This window comes from Syzygium oleosum, unplaced genomic scaffold, assembly GCF_021117445.2.
Source record: "Syzygium oleosum isolate NSW1041296 unplaced genomic scaffold, Sole_v2.1 Sole_v2.01, whole genome shotgun sequence".
In the NCBI taxonomy this organism is placed as follows: Eukaryota; Viridiplantae; Streptophyta; class Magnoliopsida; order Myrtales; family Myrtaceae; genus Syzygium; species Syzygium oleosum.
The window spans coordinates 9,990,620-10,008,154 of NW_026607485.1; the positions used below are offsets into that span (position 1 = coordinate 9,990,620).

At 40.2% G+C, this 17,535-nt stretch overlaps 3 protein-coding genes across 9 annotated transcripts; 1 reads left to right on the forward strand and 2 right to left on the reverse strand.

The window, feature by feature from the left end:
- Positions 1-1,536: 1,536 nt before the first annotated feature.
- Positions 1,537-4,745, reverse strand: LOC115677628 (protein WVD2-like 3). 7 transcript variants are annotated; one of them, XM_030600813.2, is made up of 7 exons: positions 4,614-4,745; positions 3,193-3,756; positions 2,759-2,847; positions 2,564-2,657; positions 2,362-2,433; positions 2,099-2,209; positions 1,537-1,950 (listed from the first exon to the last, which is right to left on the reverse strand). In XM_030600813.2, exons 2-7 carry the CDS (start codon positions 3,733-3,735, stop codon positions 1,870-1,872), a joined length of 990 nt encoding a protein of 329 aa, XP_030456673.1. In that variant the 5' UTR covers positions 3,736-3,756; positions 4,614-4,745; the 3' UTR covers positions 1,537-1,869. The 7 variants fall into 7 exon arrangements, with proteins under 7 accessions (XP_030456673.1, XP_056176805.1, XP_056176797.1 ...); XM_056320830.1 differs by having other exon boundaries at positions 3,193-3,739; positions 4,614-4,682; XM_056320822.1 differs by lacking the exon at positions 4,614-4,745 and adding an exon at positions 4,423-4,601 and having other exon boundaries at positions 2,759-2,844; positions 3,193-3,739.
- A 1,960-nt stretch (positions 4,746-6,705) lies between these two features.
- LOC115677703 (ureidoglycolate hydrolase) lies at positions 6,706-12,381 on the reverse strand. The gene is made up of 12 exons (XM_030600915.2): positions 12,040-12,381; positions 11,806-11,891; positions 10,327-10,401; positions 9,933-10,061; positions 9,482-9,568; positions 9,084-9,286; positions 8,901-9,003; positions 8,409-8,500; positions 8,263-8,325; positions 7,795-8,035; positions 7,457-7,497; positions 6,706-7,020 (listed from the first exon to the last, which is right to left on the reverse strand). Exons 1-12 carry the CDS (start codon positions 12,250-12,252, stop codon positions 6,923-6,925), a joined length of 1,431 nt encoding a protein of 476 aa, XP_030456775.1. The 5' UTR covers positions 12,253-12,381; the 3' UTR covers positions 6,706-6,922.
- A 1,395-nt stretch (positions 12,382-13,776) lies between these two features.
- On the forward strand, positions 13,777-17,267 carry LOC115677662 (DNA repair protein XRCC4). Its single transcript, XM_056310321.1, has 5 exons — positions 13,777-14,070; positions 14,319-14,461; positions 15,028-15,156; positions 15,588-15,710; positions 16,726-17,267. Exons 1-5 carry the CDS (start codon positions 13,920-13,922, stop codon positions 16,963-16,965), a joined length of 786 nt encoding a protein of 261 aa, XP_056166296.1. The 5' UTR covers positions 13,777-13,919; the 3' UTR covers positions 16,966-17,267.
- The last annotated feature ends 268 nt before the right edge of the window (positions 17,268-17,535 follow it).

Here is a 17,535-nt window from a genome sequence, read left to right on the forward strand (position 1 = left end):
GGGCCAGTTCCCAAATCAAATAATTAATGTTGTGTGTCGAATTTTGAGGTTATGGTTAGTTTTGGTCTTGCTAGTCAGAGTGGTCTTGTGCACCTGCTTAGAATGGAGATCATGGGGTTTCCTTTCTCTTTGGTTGTATCTCGTCATTTTTGTTTAAATAAGATATATAAAATCGATTTTTAATTCGGTTTGATCGGTTCCCGAGTTGAGTCGGCAGTTCTATCGTAAGAACAGAAAAGTCGAACCAGTTAAAGGCCGGTTCGAGGATTTTGGACGCGACAACCAGATGGGTTCTTCCCAAAATTGGCCCGCAAACGATAGAGTAGTACCGGTTCACTCCAATTCTCGGGTTGAACTAGTCCGGTTGCTTGTTTCGCAAAGAAAAAGAAAACGACAATGGATGGAAACCATCTCTCCTGCTTTTTACAATGTTTGGGCACGAGTAAGAAAACCTAGGTAGCCTTACCCCAAATCGTAGCATATTGGTCCTGGGTTAGTGAAGTAGAAATGTGGATGCGGTTATTGCGGTTTTAGTTTTTTAGATCGAATGAAAAATGACTGATCTCAACATTCACGAAATAAAAAGGCCTGCCGTTCATCGCACGAGTATAATTCATGATCTTCGCTCAAAGTGACTATCGCATATCACCTAATGCTCGGACTATATGTTATGGTATTTTAAGTCCTTTATATATATATTTCGTGAGTCGACTTTTTCTAAGAAACAATGATATTTCAAGTATCTGAACTTTAGATCGCGTTTCAACTGTGCACCTAAATTTTTTTTCTCTATTCAATTATGTACGTCAAAATTTTAAATTCCGTCAATGTAGTTCTTGCTGACGCGGCTTGTTTTCTTTGTAAAAATTGTCCAAAAATGCTGCAAAAATGCTGCAAAAATGTCCAGAAGCAGAACATGACATATATGTTTTTTCACTTTGAAAGGCACTGTTTTTCTCAGTGGCATTGTAAAATGGAGTGGAGGAGCAAGCAGAGCCCAGTAAGTCAGCGATCAATCCTCTTGCCGCATGCCCCGGCTGGTGATACCAACAGAAATCAGCAAGTCAGCGATCAATCCTCTTGCCGCATGCCCCGGCTATGATCCACCGCTCTTCGGATCGCAGTTCGTTCGATCCTAAAGGAAGGAGAGAATCCAGTTGATGGAGCAACTCCCGAGAACGCGAGGCATGTTTTCCGCAGCAGCACAATTAAGTGTGAGCAATGCAAGTACACTCTTTTTGACTCAAGTGTCGGAGGGTCCTCTGTCGAGAACCGGGGTACTTGTTCACCTTGCGGTGCGCATCTGGTTAGCCGAATTTGTGCATCCAGACTCGATAGATTCCTCGCGAATCATTGCATCAAGCAAGTACTGTCTTGACAAAGGTGTTCAGTAATATGGCATAACTTCACATCATCGAAGATGTCGAGCCAGATCACGTAGTCCAAATAACAAAAAACGCTTACTCCTGAAGAGATCATGCAGCAAGCAAGCAGAAGGCGGAGAAACTTGGCGAAGAAAACAGATGATACGCGAAATTTGCTCTTATCAGAAAATGGGAACTCCCTTTCTATGTAAAATAACACAGATACATTTCATAAGTTACACAGGCCAATGCAAGAAATCCTCCAGGCCCAGCAATTAGAAGATGAGACACTCGGGGAAACGAAGGAAAATGAAACCCTTTCCTTCTTATAACTTAGATAACTTATCCACGGCTCAATCAACTCTCCTAAATTTCTCATTTATGAGAGTTCACACTGAACTTTATTCACACACGGACCGACACCAGTATACTCACTCCTTTCTTTTGTTTTCTCCCCATTGCTCAGATTCATGGAAATGTCCCCGAGCACGAATTTGCCTTACTCTCACCCTTCTGGAAAAAAATTGACATCACCGCAGCTCTTCCTGCGACCGAGTCTTGGAGATTTTGCACGTGTCGTCGGTATCTGCGATCACGAAGGTTCAAAAGATAGTATTTGAGCTTGTTATGGACATTTGCAAAGATCACTACACTAAGGAAAAATGAAACTTCATCCACGGCAAGATCTCTTTGTCAATGATCTATGATAAGCTCTGATTTCTACGGTATATTACCTTTTTCAGTTCAACCTTAGGCGGAGGACCCTCATAGTAGAAGCTCGGCATTGGGTTAGCCTTAAACGTCAAGTTCTTTCTGAGTTGCTTGATAGTTGCTTCTCTCTCCTCCTTTGAAGTTTCAAGAGCGACAAAGAGACAGCGGCAATTACATTCATTACATATTGCATTCATTAATCACTAAATATGTGCGGATCTAAGGAGCACAGAAACAAAGCTGGGAAAAAAAAAGTTTGCACATGACATCCTCGAATGCAACTAACCGTGTTCCTCGCATCAGCCTGGACCTTTTGTGCCTCCAGCGCTCGGTGTTTCTCCTCCAACTTTGAAAGAAACTAAGGAAAATGAAGGGAGAGGGCAAAATTTGGATTAACAAAGCAACTAATATGGGCATTATCTATGCATCACCCAGATGTATCAGTTCAAAAGGTGGAAGGGGTATATAAAGTTTCCTGGAAGCTTTACCTCTCGCCTTTTCTCCGCACGTTCGGTGCTTCTAAATACTGGAGCTGATGCAGGAGTCATTCGTGATTTTGCGCCTTGTCTGGATGCGATAGTGCTTCATATAATGGAGAAAACACAGTATACAAGTGGAGAAGAAAGAATAAGAAGGCAGCTTGAAAAGGGGTAGAAATTTAGGCCGTGGCAATAAGAGCATACCACGAAGAGACAGATAAAGAGTCTTCCTCATCTGGACCCTTCTTGTTATATCGGAACAAGGACTTTCTCGATACCAAATCCATCAACTGCTGCAGCCAAAAAGAATTAACTTGCACATCATCCTAGAACATGAAGTGTATGTTTGACAGGGTACAAGAGTCAATTGCCTGATAGATTTCACTATAATTGTTCCAATGGTCGATACGATTCCTAAATAAGCAGTGATATATGCAGAGCAAAGGGGCAGTTCTCTGGAATTAGTCTTTAATATAAGAATGAAGAACCAAAGTCTTAGGTCCAGATCTCATGACTGTGCTCAAATCTTTTTGTTACATTTCCGTGTGCAACTTACTGCAAACATTACGTATATAATCTAAGTGTTAAGTGAATGTATATGATATTGCTTGATGTTCCAAGTTTGAACTCAGACTCACTTGTCTTGGGGTCACCTGATTTGGCTGCATGGCATGAGAACGCTGCACTGGTTTACCATTGGATACCTTCATAGTATCATCAGCGGGACGAGCTCCAAATGAAGCGCGCTTTTCGGTTGCGAGGGAAAAAGGGTGTGGAACGGTGTACTTAGTTCGGTTATTATGCTGCGCTGTCCTCTTTGATGAATCCTTAACAGATGATTTCGACTTTTTACCCTCCTTTGCTCTCTCAGCATCTGATCTGGCCTCATTTTTTGAGCTCAACACTGTTTGATCCTTTTCAAATTTTCCGGCGCGTTTTGCCTTGGAGGATGTCACGACCGAGCTTTCGTTTGTACATTCCTTCACTTCATACTCCCTTGTTTCTGAGCTCTCCTCTGAACTTTGAAGTTCGGGATCTCCAGCAACATTGTCCTTTGAGTCTGCAAGATCGCACTGATTGGGAAGAGATTCAGGACTGGGATCATGGCAATCGCCGTTCGAATGTGCTACGACACAATCCGGCTCCTTATCCATGCATATCTCCGTGATCACCACCACCATTTCACTGAAGCATTGCACAGACTACGATGTAGGATCATATGGCAAAATAAATCAGGTAAAGAATCGAGCGCAGTGCCAAAACTTGAAAAGAACATATATCATTTGCTTCATTTCAACCTGCCCTTTATTTTATTTTTCATCTTCTTTTAGTTTCAGATGTAGATCATATGGTCCATCACTCATACAGAGTGTAATTAAGCCGACATCCACTACTTATCTGCACTCATTAATCTTAATAAAACATGTTATCGAAGTCAATCATCTCTTATAGCTCATGAACGAAAAGAGAATCCCCCAGAGTGTAATTAAGCCGATATCCGCTACTTATCTGCACTCATTAATCATAACAAAACATGTTATTGAAGTCCATCACCCCTTATAGCTCATGAACGAAAAGAGAATACCGATTTCTCAAGGAAAAAAAGGGGAAAATATCTCAAGTCTTTCATTATCACGAGGTACAGTACCATATCATTCCTTAGAATGAGCACTAAATGTGCAATAAGACATGAATTGAGCAACGAGATTGTAGTGGGTCGATTAAGATCTCTCTCTATCCCTTTCTGATTAGCAAACAAAAGAATCTTGAAGCACACGGTACACAAACCAATCGACCCCAAGAACTCAATGAAACATCGAAGCAAATGAAGGAGGGCCACCCACAGAAGAAGCACCAACAATGGTTACCTACTTAATAACTCCCAGGAGAACCTATAAACGAAAGTGTTGCACACTAACAACACACGAAATGCGATTCGACCCTCATTCATGGCACAAAAGTAGAAGGCGTGACGACCAGATTCAGGAAATGAAGCTTGGAACAAGAACAAGAAACACCAACAGCAGTAACACGGGTAGAATGTTGTAAAGAAACTCACAGCTTAACTCTTGCTTTCTAAGACTGAAGGACTTGTCTGGCTGAGTGTCTCTGCGTTGTGAAACTTGAGTGTTTTCTCTTTACTTCCTTAAATCCTGCAGTTTCTTGGTTAACGGCGTTAAGATGTAATATTATTTTTTTGTCAGAATTTTATTTGACCATTTTCGTGTGCCGTTCATTTCTTGGAAGATTTGTTACTTTAAAAGAGTTAGCAGTAAATTGCGTATAAAATATTATCGATTTTTATCCGATCGCTTCTAAATTACCGGCGGTTTCAATAAATTCTCGACTTTTATTTGCGTAACTTATCATCTGGTTAAAGTTACAAATTCGTATATGAAATTGCTGATCTTAATATGAGGATGTTCTAAACTTTTCCCGAATATGAAGTTATCAGCAGTTACTCACTTTTATTTAAACCACCTATCAACTTTTATTTCATAGATTCCGAATTACTAACTTTTAGTGAAAATACTTAACAAACTCATGTATCAAATTACCAGCTACATTTGAGTTATTTACCCACTTTTATTCAAGTTACTTAGCAACTCAACCGATTTAATTGATTCCGCAATACCCACCTTTCTAATAACGAACCGTCTTTACTCACCACCTCGTACATCAAACCTAAAAGCTTTTTGACAGGTTAAATTACCAAATTATATTATATTATCAATTTTTATCCGATCACATTCGAGTTACCAACTCTTAAAACGAAATTACCAACTTGATTTTAGTTTCTTACTATTATTTTAAACGAAAATTTACCAACGAAAAAGGGGACTTTCTAACTTATATTTGAGCCACTTACCAACATCGATTTGATCGGTACCGAAATAACCGAGTTTTCTAATAAGAGATATTCCTAGAGTTGTGTGCTCTTTCCACTGCCTGAGAGAAATTAAGCCTAAAATATCAGATTCTAGGCATGACGGAGTCAAGGGCACTAAGCTTGAGCTTCACCATATCCAATGAAGAAGTAACGTCTCATTCCATCCCATCTAAGCATTACCATTTTTGCAATTGCATTTATCTATTTTCCTTTTCATGTGATTTAGCAAAGACAGCAAAAGCTTTAGGCACGACGTCAAGATGCTTGCAAAAGTGGGGTCTCAGATGTTGGTGTGGTTAAGACATTCATGTCTTTGATTAGTTCCAAAATTTGGGTTGAAAGAGAAAGCCTTCCTTCAAATCATTGCTTTAGGCCCCATGTTTGATTGTGCTGTCATAACCCTTTTGATAAAGCCCTCGCATCCTCTTTAAATTATTTGGAACAGAGAGCCCGTTCAGCGTACTTGCGACTGAACGATAATCTTATCGTGTTGTAGAGTGATATAATGTATTGTAGTTTGCATTTTTGGTAATGTACGTCGTAAAACTTCGCTAGCTTAAGTACTTCTCTTTGTTTCTTTTTGGCAATTCGATTCGAGTAGTACATGTATTGTATAGTTATAAGAGAGAAGCTGATGGAGGGAGTAGTGACGCTACCTACAAAAAGAAACAAGGTTTTGTGATATGCTCGTGAAGTAGATGCTGAGAGGGAGTGTCAAAGAAGACAATACCAACCTCTCTAATAGAGCAACGCATCACCCCTCAAATGGATAACTTGAATTACCAGCAAGACTTTTTCATATGGCGAATGTCACCTAATATATCTGTCTAGATCCGGGTCTATGAATCCGATATGGCCACCGCTGTTGGATTTTTATGGGATCCACACTGAACTCGCATGGTAACCGCCGTGATGTATCCAAACCATGATGGGCCAAATCCAGGTGAGGAATTCTTAGACCATTTTCTCATTTGGAGAAGTCTCAAACTATGAACAACATCGGATAATATTAGGTTGCTGTCGGTAGGCATGGAGTTGTGCAACTATCGCCAGAGATGACAGGATCTCTTTGGCCTTCAAGTGGAGTTTACGTGTTTGTAACCTCTGTACACCTTTTCTTAGAGCAGCAAGAGAGATCTTACCAATCAAGCTCCGTAAAACAGAAACACTGTTTTTTACTTGAAAAATAGCAGAACATGGAGTACCTGTATCTGTTTGGTTTTGTAGTACATTCTCATCATTTCTAATCGGCATGGTTCAATACTTCAATGGGATCGTGTTCTCCCAAGTTTTGAGAAAAAGAAAGAATGTTTGTCACAACCCCGCAAATTATAATAGCTCAAGAGGGCTGCGAAGTTCATGTTTGAGCGCCCTGATGAGAGATTGAATACAATGCCATGGGAGGAGAATACGAAAAACACTTCCATATATGAAGAACAAGTCGTGGTAATTAACAATTTACATCGAAGAAAGTGGTTTCATTTGAGTGACAGCTTCGCGAGGGTCAAGGCTAGTACCTTGATCCCATTGGTTATGTCCTGAATGGAAGAATGCTCTTCAGGTCTGTGACTGTATCCTGCCAAACCAAAGCAGACAATATTATTATTACCAACCGCATTGTTCCTTTACTTAGTTGATAACCAAGCAAATGGACATTCTAATGTTCAACATGTGCCTGATTTATGTCCTCCAGAACAATACACGCGGACTGACACCTAGGTGTTCCAAAATACCATGTGATGCTCCAACAAATGCTGTACTTCCCAAAAATAGCACTTGATATAATTCATACTGCATATGATTAAAGAAGCAAGCTCATGAAGCCTTTTAGTGGTAGAATTGCACAATCCAATCGAGAGTAACATGCCTTCTCGACAGTATGAACCAAACTTAACTGACGCACGCTGAGAAAACCTAATGCTTCGAAAAAGGGTGAATATAGAGTATCGTATTGACATGCCTCCATGACAATATGACAGTGATTGTGGAAAGAAAACATGGGGAGCTCAAACCTTTGTAGCAGGGAATAAATATCATGCCCATTGGAGAAACCCTGCAGAGCAATGACTAAGAAAATTAGTGACTGTGCCATCACGTTGGAGAAATATGGCATAAACATCGTCTCCTGACATTTGGCTGCAATTTTAGCATTACTTGAGATGACGCTACTGATTCTCGGAATGGGGAGGGAAATAAAGGACTGAATTGTAAAGCTAAAGCAAGGACCAGAGGTACGATTTCCTTTGCTATGTTGTCTTTTGCAATAAGCAGCTGGACGGTAATGTTTAAATTCTCTCTCTTGCTCTCTCTCTCTCGACAAAGAGAGATCTTCTCATTTTGCATGCATTACCTGGCCATAAACAGCGAATCGTGATAAGCTCTACTGATCATTAACTTGTGAGACAGCTTCAGATCCTTTGATGCAGATTCCATTGCCCTAATGACCGATTCATCAGAAAGAGCTGGTGGATCCTGATTGACAATCTTAAACTCGGCAAGCTTGACACCACGGTCTTTGGCAATCCTAATAGCGGATTGATGTATCTTCTCCATTACAACATTTCTTCTTTCTTCATCAATATCACGAGTATCTGCCAAATCATCAGGAACAAAATTACATGTTTGCATACCAATCAATAGGGCGATAACATCACTCAGTTCTATGAGAATGCCCATGTGCGGAACATATCATTTGCTTGAAATATTCATTGCTAACAGTGAAACACATTAAATAAATTCTATTATCGGAGACAATAATAGATGTTGGTATGACCAATCAGACACTCACTAAAAGTTATCCGCAAACAAAAAGATTTACCTATTTCCAGGTGCGATTTGCTGGGGATGCTGTTGATTGCTCCGGGATGAAGTTGCAGGATACCTCGATGAAAAGACTAGACTGAATATGTATTTGACTTACAAATCTTTTGTAGTTAGATGTGAAAAAACAAAGAAGTTACATACCCACTGTCCCAACAGTATCTATGGATCCAGATTCTAAAACATGCTTCTCAACAGCTAATGCCAGCTCCGCCGCTGCCAGTCCAGCATCATTTCTGCCAAGGAAATTAATCCACTCATTGTGGACTGAAAAGCAAGATGCTAAAAAGTGCCAATTTGACCTTACAATAGAAAAACTTTAAGGCAAGGAAATGGAATTCAAGTATACTAGCATGAAGCATTTTATCTGCTTAAGAAGAAGAAAACGAAAGTTGTCTTTCTCCACATAAATAGATATAAGAAAAGTACTGAAACTGCCTAAGCAAGAAGCAGATGACTTACAGCATGAAAATGAAAATTCAAAATAAAACAAGCAAAAAATGGAGTAAAAGTTTTTCCGTCAAAGAATTCTATCTCGATGATCATGTTCAAAAATCATAAACCACCCTAATGATAGAAAACCTAAAATTGGTTTAACTTTAGCTGTTAAAGAACTTCTTGATGAAGTGCACTGACCTGTACGGCATCAACACAGCACCTGCATGTCCCCCACCTCCTTCAAAGTCTACTTTTATGCTTGCAGGAGCAGCAATAGCAGTTACTATGCCAATAGATATACCTGTGGAAAAAAGAATGCAGAATAAACAGATGATGTGCGATGATTAAGAGATTGGCCTGAAGGTACAAACAAGACCCAACCTTCCTCTTCAAGAATAGGGCCCTGCTCTATGTGCAACTCCACGAAACCAGCATAAGCTCCTTTCTTTAGAAATATGCTCATTAAATCCACTGGATCTTGCGCATAACCAGCATATTTGGCGGCGTCTAGAAAGGATATATTGTGAATGTCGACTGTTGTTTCCAGTGCCTTCAAGAGTGCCTTGCTCCCCGCCATTAAGCGGCTGCAAATTTAAGGTTCCTTGTTAAAAAGCTTAGCCACTAAGAGGGATAATTTAATTACTACCTGCAAGCCATGTGTATTTGTAGAATCATGCGAGTGTAAGTCTGAAGATACACTCAAACAACTTGTTTTAAAGCACGACTGACATGAATAATAAGTGTATGAGCACAAGTAATTTACTCCATGTAGTCCCAACCTTCCCAAACAACTAATTCCAAAGCGTGTAGGTTCTTCTGAAGTGAACACTATAATCTCCAGTGATCTTTTCGGCTTGAAGCCTGACCTGAAACCATTAGCTAGTTTGAGAAGAACAATATAATAGATTCAAGCAAATGTTAACAAGATGAAACACAGACAAGTGAAGACATCCAAAGATACACAGAATCCAATGTATAGCATACTTAGTCAAGGTTCAAACTTGAGAATGCTTTTGTTTTAATCATTCAGTCCCTGGTGCAAGATGCTACTCCTAACAAATATTGTTCTTGGGGATCAATTTATTTTACAATTCACAAGCAGCAAGCAAAGTCCAGCATTTGTTTTTATAATAAGCACAGAATCCTCGAGCCTAAGGTGCTCAATTGTTGCTCCTATACCAAAAAGCACGTGTTAGAGAACTGAATTTAAAAAATGAGCCAGTCGCGAACCTTCTTAGTACATTAATGGCCTCTATGGCTCCCAGAACACCAACAACTCCATCGTACTTTCCGGAGTAAGGAATAGCATCCATGTGAGAACCTGTAGCGACAGCAGGAAGCTCTGGTTCAAGGCCTTCCCTGCAACATTGAGGGTAAAATGTTCATATACATGGCAATTTGCATAGTTCAAGCTAAAATATGGGCAATGAAAGTTATGAGTACAGAAACATAAGAGAAGACCCCAATTTTGATAAGCAGATCCAAAGTAACCAATCAGAAGGCTTAAGTTTTGCAACATATATGACAAGATTGGCTTGCAAATGTCTCAAATCTAAATCTCGGTACCATCAATTTAAGGCAACACAAAGATATTCACTGAAAGTTTAAACAGATAAAACCTCACCATCGACCGAATATGTTACCCACAGCATCCTCTCTAACAGACAGGCCAGCAAGTCCCATCAAGTTCTTAACGTACCTGAGATTAATAGTTCAATAAGTGAAACAAAGAGGTCACAAGAACACACAAGTTGCAAAAGAAATTATATGTAAATTCAGCATTACAAATCCTTCATAAGCACTTCAAATGGTGAACTATAATGTTCTCAAATCACAAAAAACATTCATATTTCAGAGTCAAGTCTTCCTATCCTTTCAGTACTAGCATATTAAGGATCAAAGAGCACATTTGCATGGACCGATCATGATCAACATGGGCTTCAGTTTACAGCTTACACCAAGTAAGGTCCTAGTTAGGATTTGGTGGTGAGAAAGTCAGAAGAAGGATGATGATCATATAGTTGGATGGCCAACACTAGCCATAAGGACTACATGCTTTTCACTCAATAGTTATGTCACTGTAGCTATGACTGGAAAAAGTTTATCAATAAAGCTACATTCCATCCAGTCTAACTTTGTTGCATTCTCTTAGCAAATCAAACGAGAAAGCTAAGTCACTGAAAATCAATGAAAAAGAAAGACAAGAAAGTTCGCCTTCAACTTTAAAGCATCATAAAAGAATCGTCAATTCAATCGTCAATACTCCAGGTAATCGGTAACAATGATTCAACGCTCCCTTCCTACATGTCTGGCTGTGTCCTCTGCATGTGTCTACAATGAGAATATCTATGCATGCTCACAAGAGTGAGACAGAAATTAATGCGCGTTCCAACTAAAATTCCAAAAATATGAAACAATTCTTTAGAAATTATGTATTAAATTTTGCATCAGCTACCTCTACTCATGATAGAGAGCAAACATGAGATTCTACATTTTGAACGAAGGAAAGAAACGTCAATCTATCCCATGGTTGAGCATGACCAAATACAAACTCACCTCATCACCCACAAAGTTGCAAGTCTCTAGCAATCACAACCTTGTGAGATTGACATAGGACCTAAAACAGTACACAATCCTCTTCTGTATTTAACCATAAGGCTAAAATCAGAATAGTCAACACACGGCACCAGTTGACTGTGTTTATCCAGCCTTGTATGCATATATCCAGCTCTACCTAACACCTTAAGCTTTTAGTTCAAATTTATAATATAAAATCAAGGCTCAGTTTCAATCTCTTCGTGCTCCGTTTGATGGATCATTTAGCATGCTGGTTCTTATCTGATTTTACTCTCCAATCAACTCTCAACATGTCGTTTCCGTCCAATTTACACGAAAAAAAAAACAAAAGGGGTACTTTTCTTTTAATCCACATCACTTGTTTATAGCTTTATCCTGGCTCCATAGACATATCTTGTTAGTTCAATATACACATACCATCCTCCTACTAATAATTCTAAAGATTGCTCGAGTCAGAGAAATCCGAAACAACATACGAACATAATGAAGAGCAACCAAATTGAACATTTTGTGACAGTATCGATACCTGCGGGCCATCACATCCTTGTCAGTGTAAAGGACCCTCGTCACTGATGGAGCGGGCGCATCGGATAAACTCGCAAGCTCGTCAATCTGATCATTAAAAAAAAAAAAGAGCTTAACTTTTTTATAAACGCTGACCACCAGCTGAAACAAACAAAGAACGACACATGAGAGAGAGAGAGAGAGAGAGAGAGAGAGAGAGAGAGAGAGAGAGAGAGAGAGAAGGCATGAGAACTACCTGCTTTTGAAGATTTTCGCCCTCGACGGGCAAGGAAGAGAGAGGATCGGCGACCCAAGAAGGCGATTCCCGAAATGGGTATCCCGAGAACTCCTCCATCGTTCGGATTGTCGGGTCTTCCGCCTCAGCGTGAGCCAAGACCGCAGACACCGAGGAGAGGGACAGCAGCAGAAACCCAAGTGAGAGCGAAGGAGATGACCTCAGCAGACCCATCTTTTGCCTCTGTTTCTTGATTCTGGCTTCTGGGTTCGCCTCCAATCCGGGAGATGAAATGGGATGATATGATGCTGCCGCGGACACCGAGCGCAGGAGCTTCAGCCTGCGATGGAATGCGTGCGTCCCAGTGGTCACCACGAGAGGGAACGAGAGTGAGAGTGCAATCTGACGAGGGGGGACGTGAGCTTTTTGTAGTTTAGTGCTTAAAGCGTCGCATGTGGGGGTGATCACTGATCAGTGTTCTGATTCCTGCTTAGTGGTGGGTGTCTTGGGTGTTGGCCAATAAAATATTTACCAGTGAAAAAGAATCTGTTGCATTGAGCAAAATAATGTATGGAAGAACAGAATGTTTGGGTTCCCGAGTCATCATCAACTCATTAGTAAATGTTATTTTCCGAATAAGAATCCAAAGTGGCGCTAATTTTTTTTTAAAATAGCGATTCAAAGTGGATATTGTTTTAAATAAAGATCCGACATAGCTAGATCAATCTCGAATGAAGACATCGGCTGCGGCCTGAATGTTGGGTAGTAAAATGGTGGGTGTTATGCTTCCTTAATACATTTAAGGGAAAATTTCGAATAAGAATCCAAAGTGGCTCTAATTTTTTTTAAAAATAAAGATCCGAAGTGGATATTATTTTAAATAAAAATCCGAAATGACTTGACCAATCTCAAATGAGGACATGAACTTGCCGACCGGCCAGAATGTTGGGTTCCCGAGTCTTCAACTCATTAGTAAAATGTTGTGAGAATTGCTTCCTTAATACATTTAAGGGAAACTTTTGAATAAGAATCCAAAGTGGCACTATTTTTTTTTTAAATAAGGACCCGAAGTGGATATTGTTTTATATAAAAACTCGAAATGGCTTAGATAAATCTCAAATAAGGACATTAGCTTGCCCGCCGGTCAAATGTTCTCCGGCAAGCGAGCAAGTGACGTTTCTGGCTACCGGAATAGGGATGTTTTTGTCAAATAAGATAATATTTCACGACTTTGACTGTTTTTATCAAACAATGCTGGTGCTTTTTATTGAGATAAAAAAAGTTCAAGCTCAAGGTAAAATTAATGTTTTGTTTTTTTTGGAATTAGCCATTTCTTTTTTATAATTATAATGAAGTGATATTTGAGCTAATTTTCGTGCCCTCCGACAAGCCAAAACCAAACAACCCTACCACCGGTTAGGCAACCTGAATGGAAGATTGCAAATTGCAATACCTCGCAGCCCAAGTGTATAAAAATTTAGGAATCGAATTTGAGTTGGAATTGGACACTACTCCGATGTATAAGTGCACCACGCAATATCATGACGTGTAGCCGTAATTAAAATTATAAAAGTTGTAACACACCGTGAACTAGTTCAAGACTCGTATAAAAAGAGATTATACGATATCGTAGAAATTCTTGATTTGTACGAGAAAATAAGAAAAAACAAAAAAAATTATTTCTTTTGTTCCTATTCATATGTTTGGTCAACAAAGGAAATACAACGTAGTGAGAAGACCTCACTAGAGGTGGGAAGAATACACATGGACCCTTTCAAGTTCCTTACAAGCATCGCACAAACAATTTAGTATATGAAGAAACCCCGAATCAAGCTCATCCCTCTTCTCTCTCTCCTTCCCAGCTTCTCACAGAAGTCGCACACCGAGCAAGCAAAGCGAAAATGGAAACCCCAAGGCACAGCTGCCTAAAGCTTGTACTCCCAAAGCCCAGCGAACCCAAGAAGACCGAACCCATCTTCGTCAAGGCCACATGGTTCGACACCCGCTTCGACCTCTCCATCACTGACGGCCTCGATGCTTGGGATTGCCAAGGTACCATCTTTTATCAAGACCCAGTTCTTGTTTCGCATGAATCACGTATCTTTACTGGAAAATTTTGCTTTTTTTGATGATTTTGGTATCTGGGTTTCGATTTTTTTTAATCCTCGCGGTTCTGTTTTTGACACGGACCCAATTTTCTGCATAGAAAAGTACTTTTTTTTTTGTGGGAAATTCGCTTTTTGTGATGAATTTGGTATCTGGGTTTTGATTCATTTTGGCTTTTTTCGTTCTTTCGGTAGCATCTGAAGAGGAAGTGATAGAGAGAGCGGCTCAGTGGGACCAGCCGGTGTCCGAGTACATTGAATTGGCCGAGCGTTATTTGGGGTTTCAACAGCCTGGTTCGGTTTATAAGTTCACTGATGCTGGTGATGGGAATAGAAGAGTTGGTTCTTTCACTTTTTCCCGTCACTTACTGTCTTTTTAAAGTTTTGATTGGTTTAGTTTTGTCATCTTTAGTTTATTGGAATCTGGTGGGAAAATGCGGGTCATTAGGAAGGGAGTGCTATGTGAACCCTGCTTTTGTTAGTGGCATATATGGTAATCGGGGACTTGAGGCATTCTCTATTGGAACTGTGGTTGATGTATTAATTTGGATTGTTGGATGGAGAATTTTGAGATGATTACATGGAGCTGAGCAGGAAGCATGAAGTTTAACTGGAAACTGTTTATGTGAAATGTGCGATTATTCTATCAATGAAATAAGCTGGAGAATTGTGGTTTGATAGTTTTTTAGCAGGGTATAAGGATTGGATATGGCTGCCATCCAGGCTTAATGCTGCTTCCATCTTATGCAGTAATAATATATAGAATAAATGTAAATTTGCTTTGCTGGTATTGCTCAAAGATGCTCAATCTGTCTTTTGGTTGCTGTTCTACTATTCTGCTCCTGTTGATTGATTGGCAAACTTAAATTGATTGTTGCATATGATAAGATAAGGGATTCTGCAGTTGTCGTGGACGTTTGAGAAAGAAGGGACCAAACTAGAGTGGCGATGGAAATGTCGACCTTCACCGGATCGTAAGAAGACTACTTCAGGAATCTTGGACTTTCTTCTGGATGCCAATATAAGACTAAGTGTAAGATTGCACATTCTTGATACATTCTCCTAGGTTTACTTTGGTTATGTATTTCTCGGTTGATTGGTAGACAGCTTTAGTGACTTTGTTAGAGCTGTTGTATCCATGTACTTTGAGCGCATTTCTAAGGGTCAGCTTACATGTATATTGAGCGTCAAACAATTATGTGGTCCAATAGTGCTTGAAGTGTTGGTTGATTCGCATAAAGTACATGGCTGGATACAATTGCAAGTCATGGGTATCAATTAAAGCAATGTGAAGTGAACCCTTACATTTCTTGTGACCCTGCACACTCCAAGAATTTGTCTCATAAAGATATATCTTGAAGTCGGCCCCTTCAATCATTTATCAGGCTGAAATCTTTTGTTGTCCTTGTCATGACACTGCAGAGCCCCCAGGTGTTTAACTGCTTTACATGCATGCTTGTGCAGGAAGAAGTTGTGAGCAAAACTAAATCGTTTGAGAGGATGAAACTGGAAGCCGAGAAATGTCTAGCTCAAAGCGAGAGATTCAACAATGAGAAGACGGAATTTGAGTCGGCAATCTATGCAAAGGTACACTTTCGTACTTATAACATATTACTGATCCAGTGTCATACCAGAACCAGTCCTATTGGAGTGGGTTGTGCAAAGCTTAAATGTTGAGCATACCCATTGTCATCTCTTTCTTCTAGTAGTTTTTTGGCTCCGTTTGGTTCAGCATTTGGAATGCTCATTTGGGTTCTAAAGTCCCTTGGCCAAATGCAAATGGTGTTTGGCAACTTTTTTTACTCATTTTGGGGAGATGCAATTGCATTTGGAATGCACTCCAAGAGACTTTTGGCCAATGCAAGGGTGGAGGTGCCTTGAGAAGTTCCATTTTTGGAATGCAACTTGCACCGTTCATTGCGACTGTTCATCTTCCTCAGAGGCAGGTCCGGCGGCCGGCGACCGCCGCCTGGGGGTCGCGCGACCCCGGCGACCGCCGCCTGGGGGTCGCGCGACCCCGGCGACGCCCGAGGTCCGGCGACCCCAGGCGGCGGTTGGCTGGCGACCAGATCTGGCCGGCGGCGGTAGCCGGTGGTTAAGCTCCGCCGGAGCTTTTTTTTTATATTTTAAATATTAGCAAAAGTCCTTTGGCCCGAGTTGATTTTAAAAAACACTTACTAAACACTACTTGCATTTTGGAAAACCCTTTTAGCCCAAAGGTATTTGCATTTCCCCAAAGTCGAACCAAACGGGCTCTTTATCTCCAGATGTTTCTCGGGATTCTTTGGACCATAATAAAAAGGATGTATGCAGCAGATTTAGAAAACTTTGTTCTTTAGCATTTCTTTTGATATGTTTCGTGACTTGGTATGCTTTTACTTTGTTCCTTGTTTGATGGTCGTCACAATACCGTGCATGCTACCAGTACTATTCACACAATAATCCTTTTATCAAAAGCAGCAGCTGTCATTTTTGGTTTTCCTGGACGAGGAAGATGCAATAACACTAAAACTGATAAAGCAGGGTAGGAATGCCTGCTAAAGTAAATGAAGAAATTTAACCATTGGAATGTGGGACTGACTTAGCATTTTTTTACTTGTAGTTTCTTGGTGTCTTGAACACGAAGAAAGCAAAACTTAGAGACCTTCGCGATCAGCTGGCCAAGCAGGATGCGGCTGGGAAATTTGCACAAGAAGATGAAGAGTCCGCAGAAAAGACAGAGACTTTTGATGAGGAAATGAGTGACGATGCGAAAAGCAAGGAAGAAACTGTGGATGCAGGAACATCAAAGGCTGTGCCGAGGAGCAATGCCGGAGGGAGGAAAAGGATTACACGGAAGTAGCATCATGCTAACCAAGTCAACCGACTCTTTGTAGCGTGACTTTGTCAGACAAAGTATAGTTTCTGCTGACATGCGAAGGTAGTACAAAAACCTCGAATCATTACCAGAAAAGAGAAGATAGGCCAATGGAAGTAATTATACAGGTTGTTGAATGTACATACTTTTACAGAGCATTAGGAAGCAAACTCTAGTGATCTTTTCATTAAAATGTGGAGCTTTCGTCGTTCTTTCAATTTTGTTGGTCTTTGACGCTGAGATTGTATGAATTGAAAGGTTTTAATGATCTTTGGACAGCCCAAAAATTTAATTTGGCCTGTCCCAAGCCCAACTCCTCAGACATTCTTCGGTTTTTCTTTACAAAAAATTACAGCTTCCTTTTTATCTAAATTCGACTTAACCAGACCATGGTGAATTACTTTTCTTGTATTAGTTTTCAGATGAGATACATATATTTATAATGCGACACTTTGTTCTGCGAAGAATATTATGGGAAATCCACAAAGTGAGAGCATATTATATATGTGGGAATATATGTCCATTTGACAACCTTACCCCCGCTCTCTCTTCCCT

Excerpts from the sequence above, each read along its gene's own strand:
- LOC115677628 (XM_056320817.1), bottom strand. The coding sequence starts at position 4,505 with ATGAATGAGGGTCGAATCGCATTTCGTGTGTTGTTAGTGTGCAACACT. Across the intron at positions 3,740-4,422 it reads TCCTGGGAGTTATTAAGTAG|TGAAATGGTGGTGGTGATCA; the intron begins GTAACCATTGTT and ends GCAATGCTTCAG. Across the intron at positions 2,848-3,192 it reads ATCAGGTGACCCCAAGACAA|CAGTTGATGGATTTGGTATC; the intron begins GTGAGTCTGAGT and ends TTTTGGCTGCAG.
- LOC115677703 (XM_030600915.2), bottom strand. The coding sequence starts at position 12,252 with ATGGGTCTGCTGAGGTCATCTCCTTCGCTCTCACTTGGGTTTCTGCTG. Across the intron at positions 10,402-11,805 it reads AAGGATGTGATGGCCCGCAG|GTACGTTAAGAACTTGATGG; the intron begins GTATCGATACTG and ends TATTAATCTCAG. Across the intron at positions 9,569-9,932 it reads GCCATTAATGTACTAAGAAG|GTCAGGCTTCAAGCCGAAAA; the intron begins GTTCGCGACTGG and ends TAATGGTTTCAG.
- LOC115677662 (XM_056310321.1), top strand. The coding sequence starts at position 13,920 with ATGGAAACCCCAAGGCACAGCTGCCTAAAGCTTGTACTCCCAAAGCCC. Across the intron at positions 15,157-15,587 it reads ATGCCAATATAAGACTAAGT|GAAGAAGTTGTGAGCAAAAC; the intron begins GTAAGATTGCAC and ends ATGCTTGTGCAG. Across the intron at positions 15,711-16,725 it reads AGTCGGCAATCTATGCAAAG|TTTCTTGGTGTCTTGAACAC; the intron begins GTACACTTTCGT and ends TTTTACTTGTAG.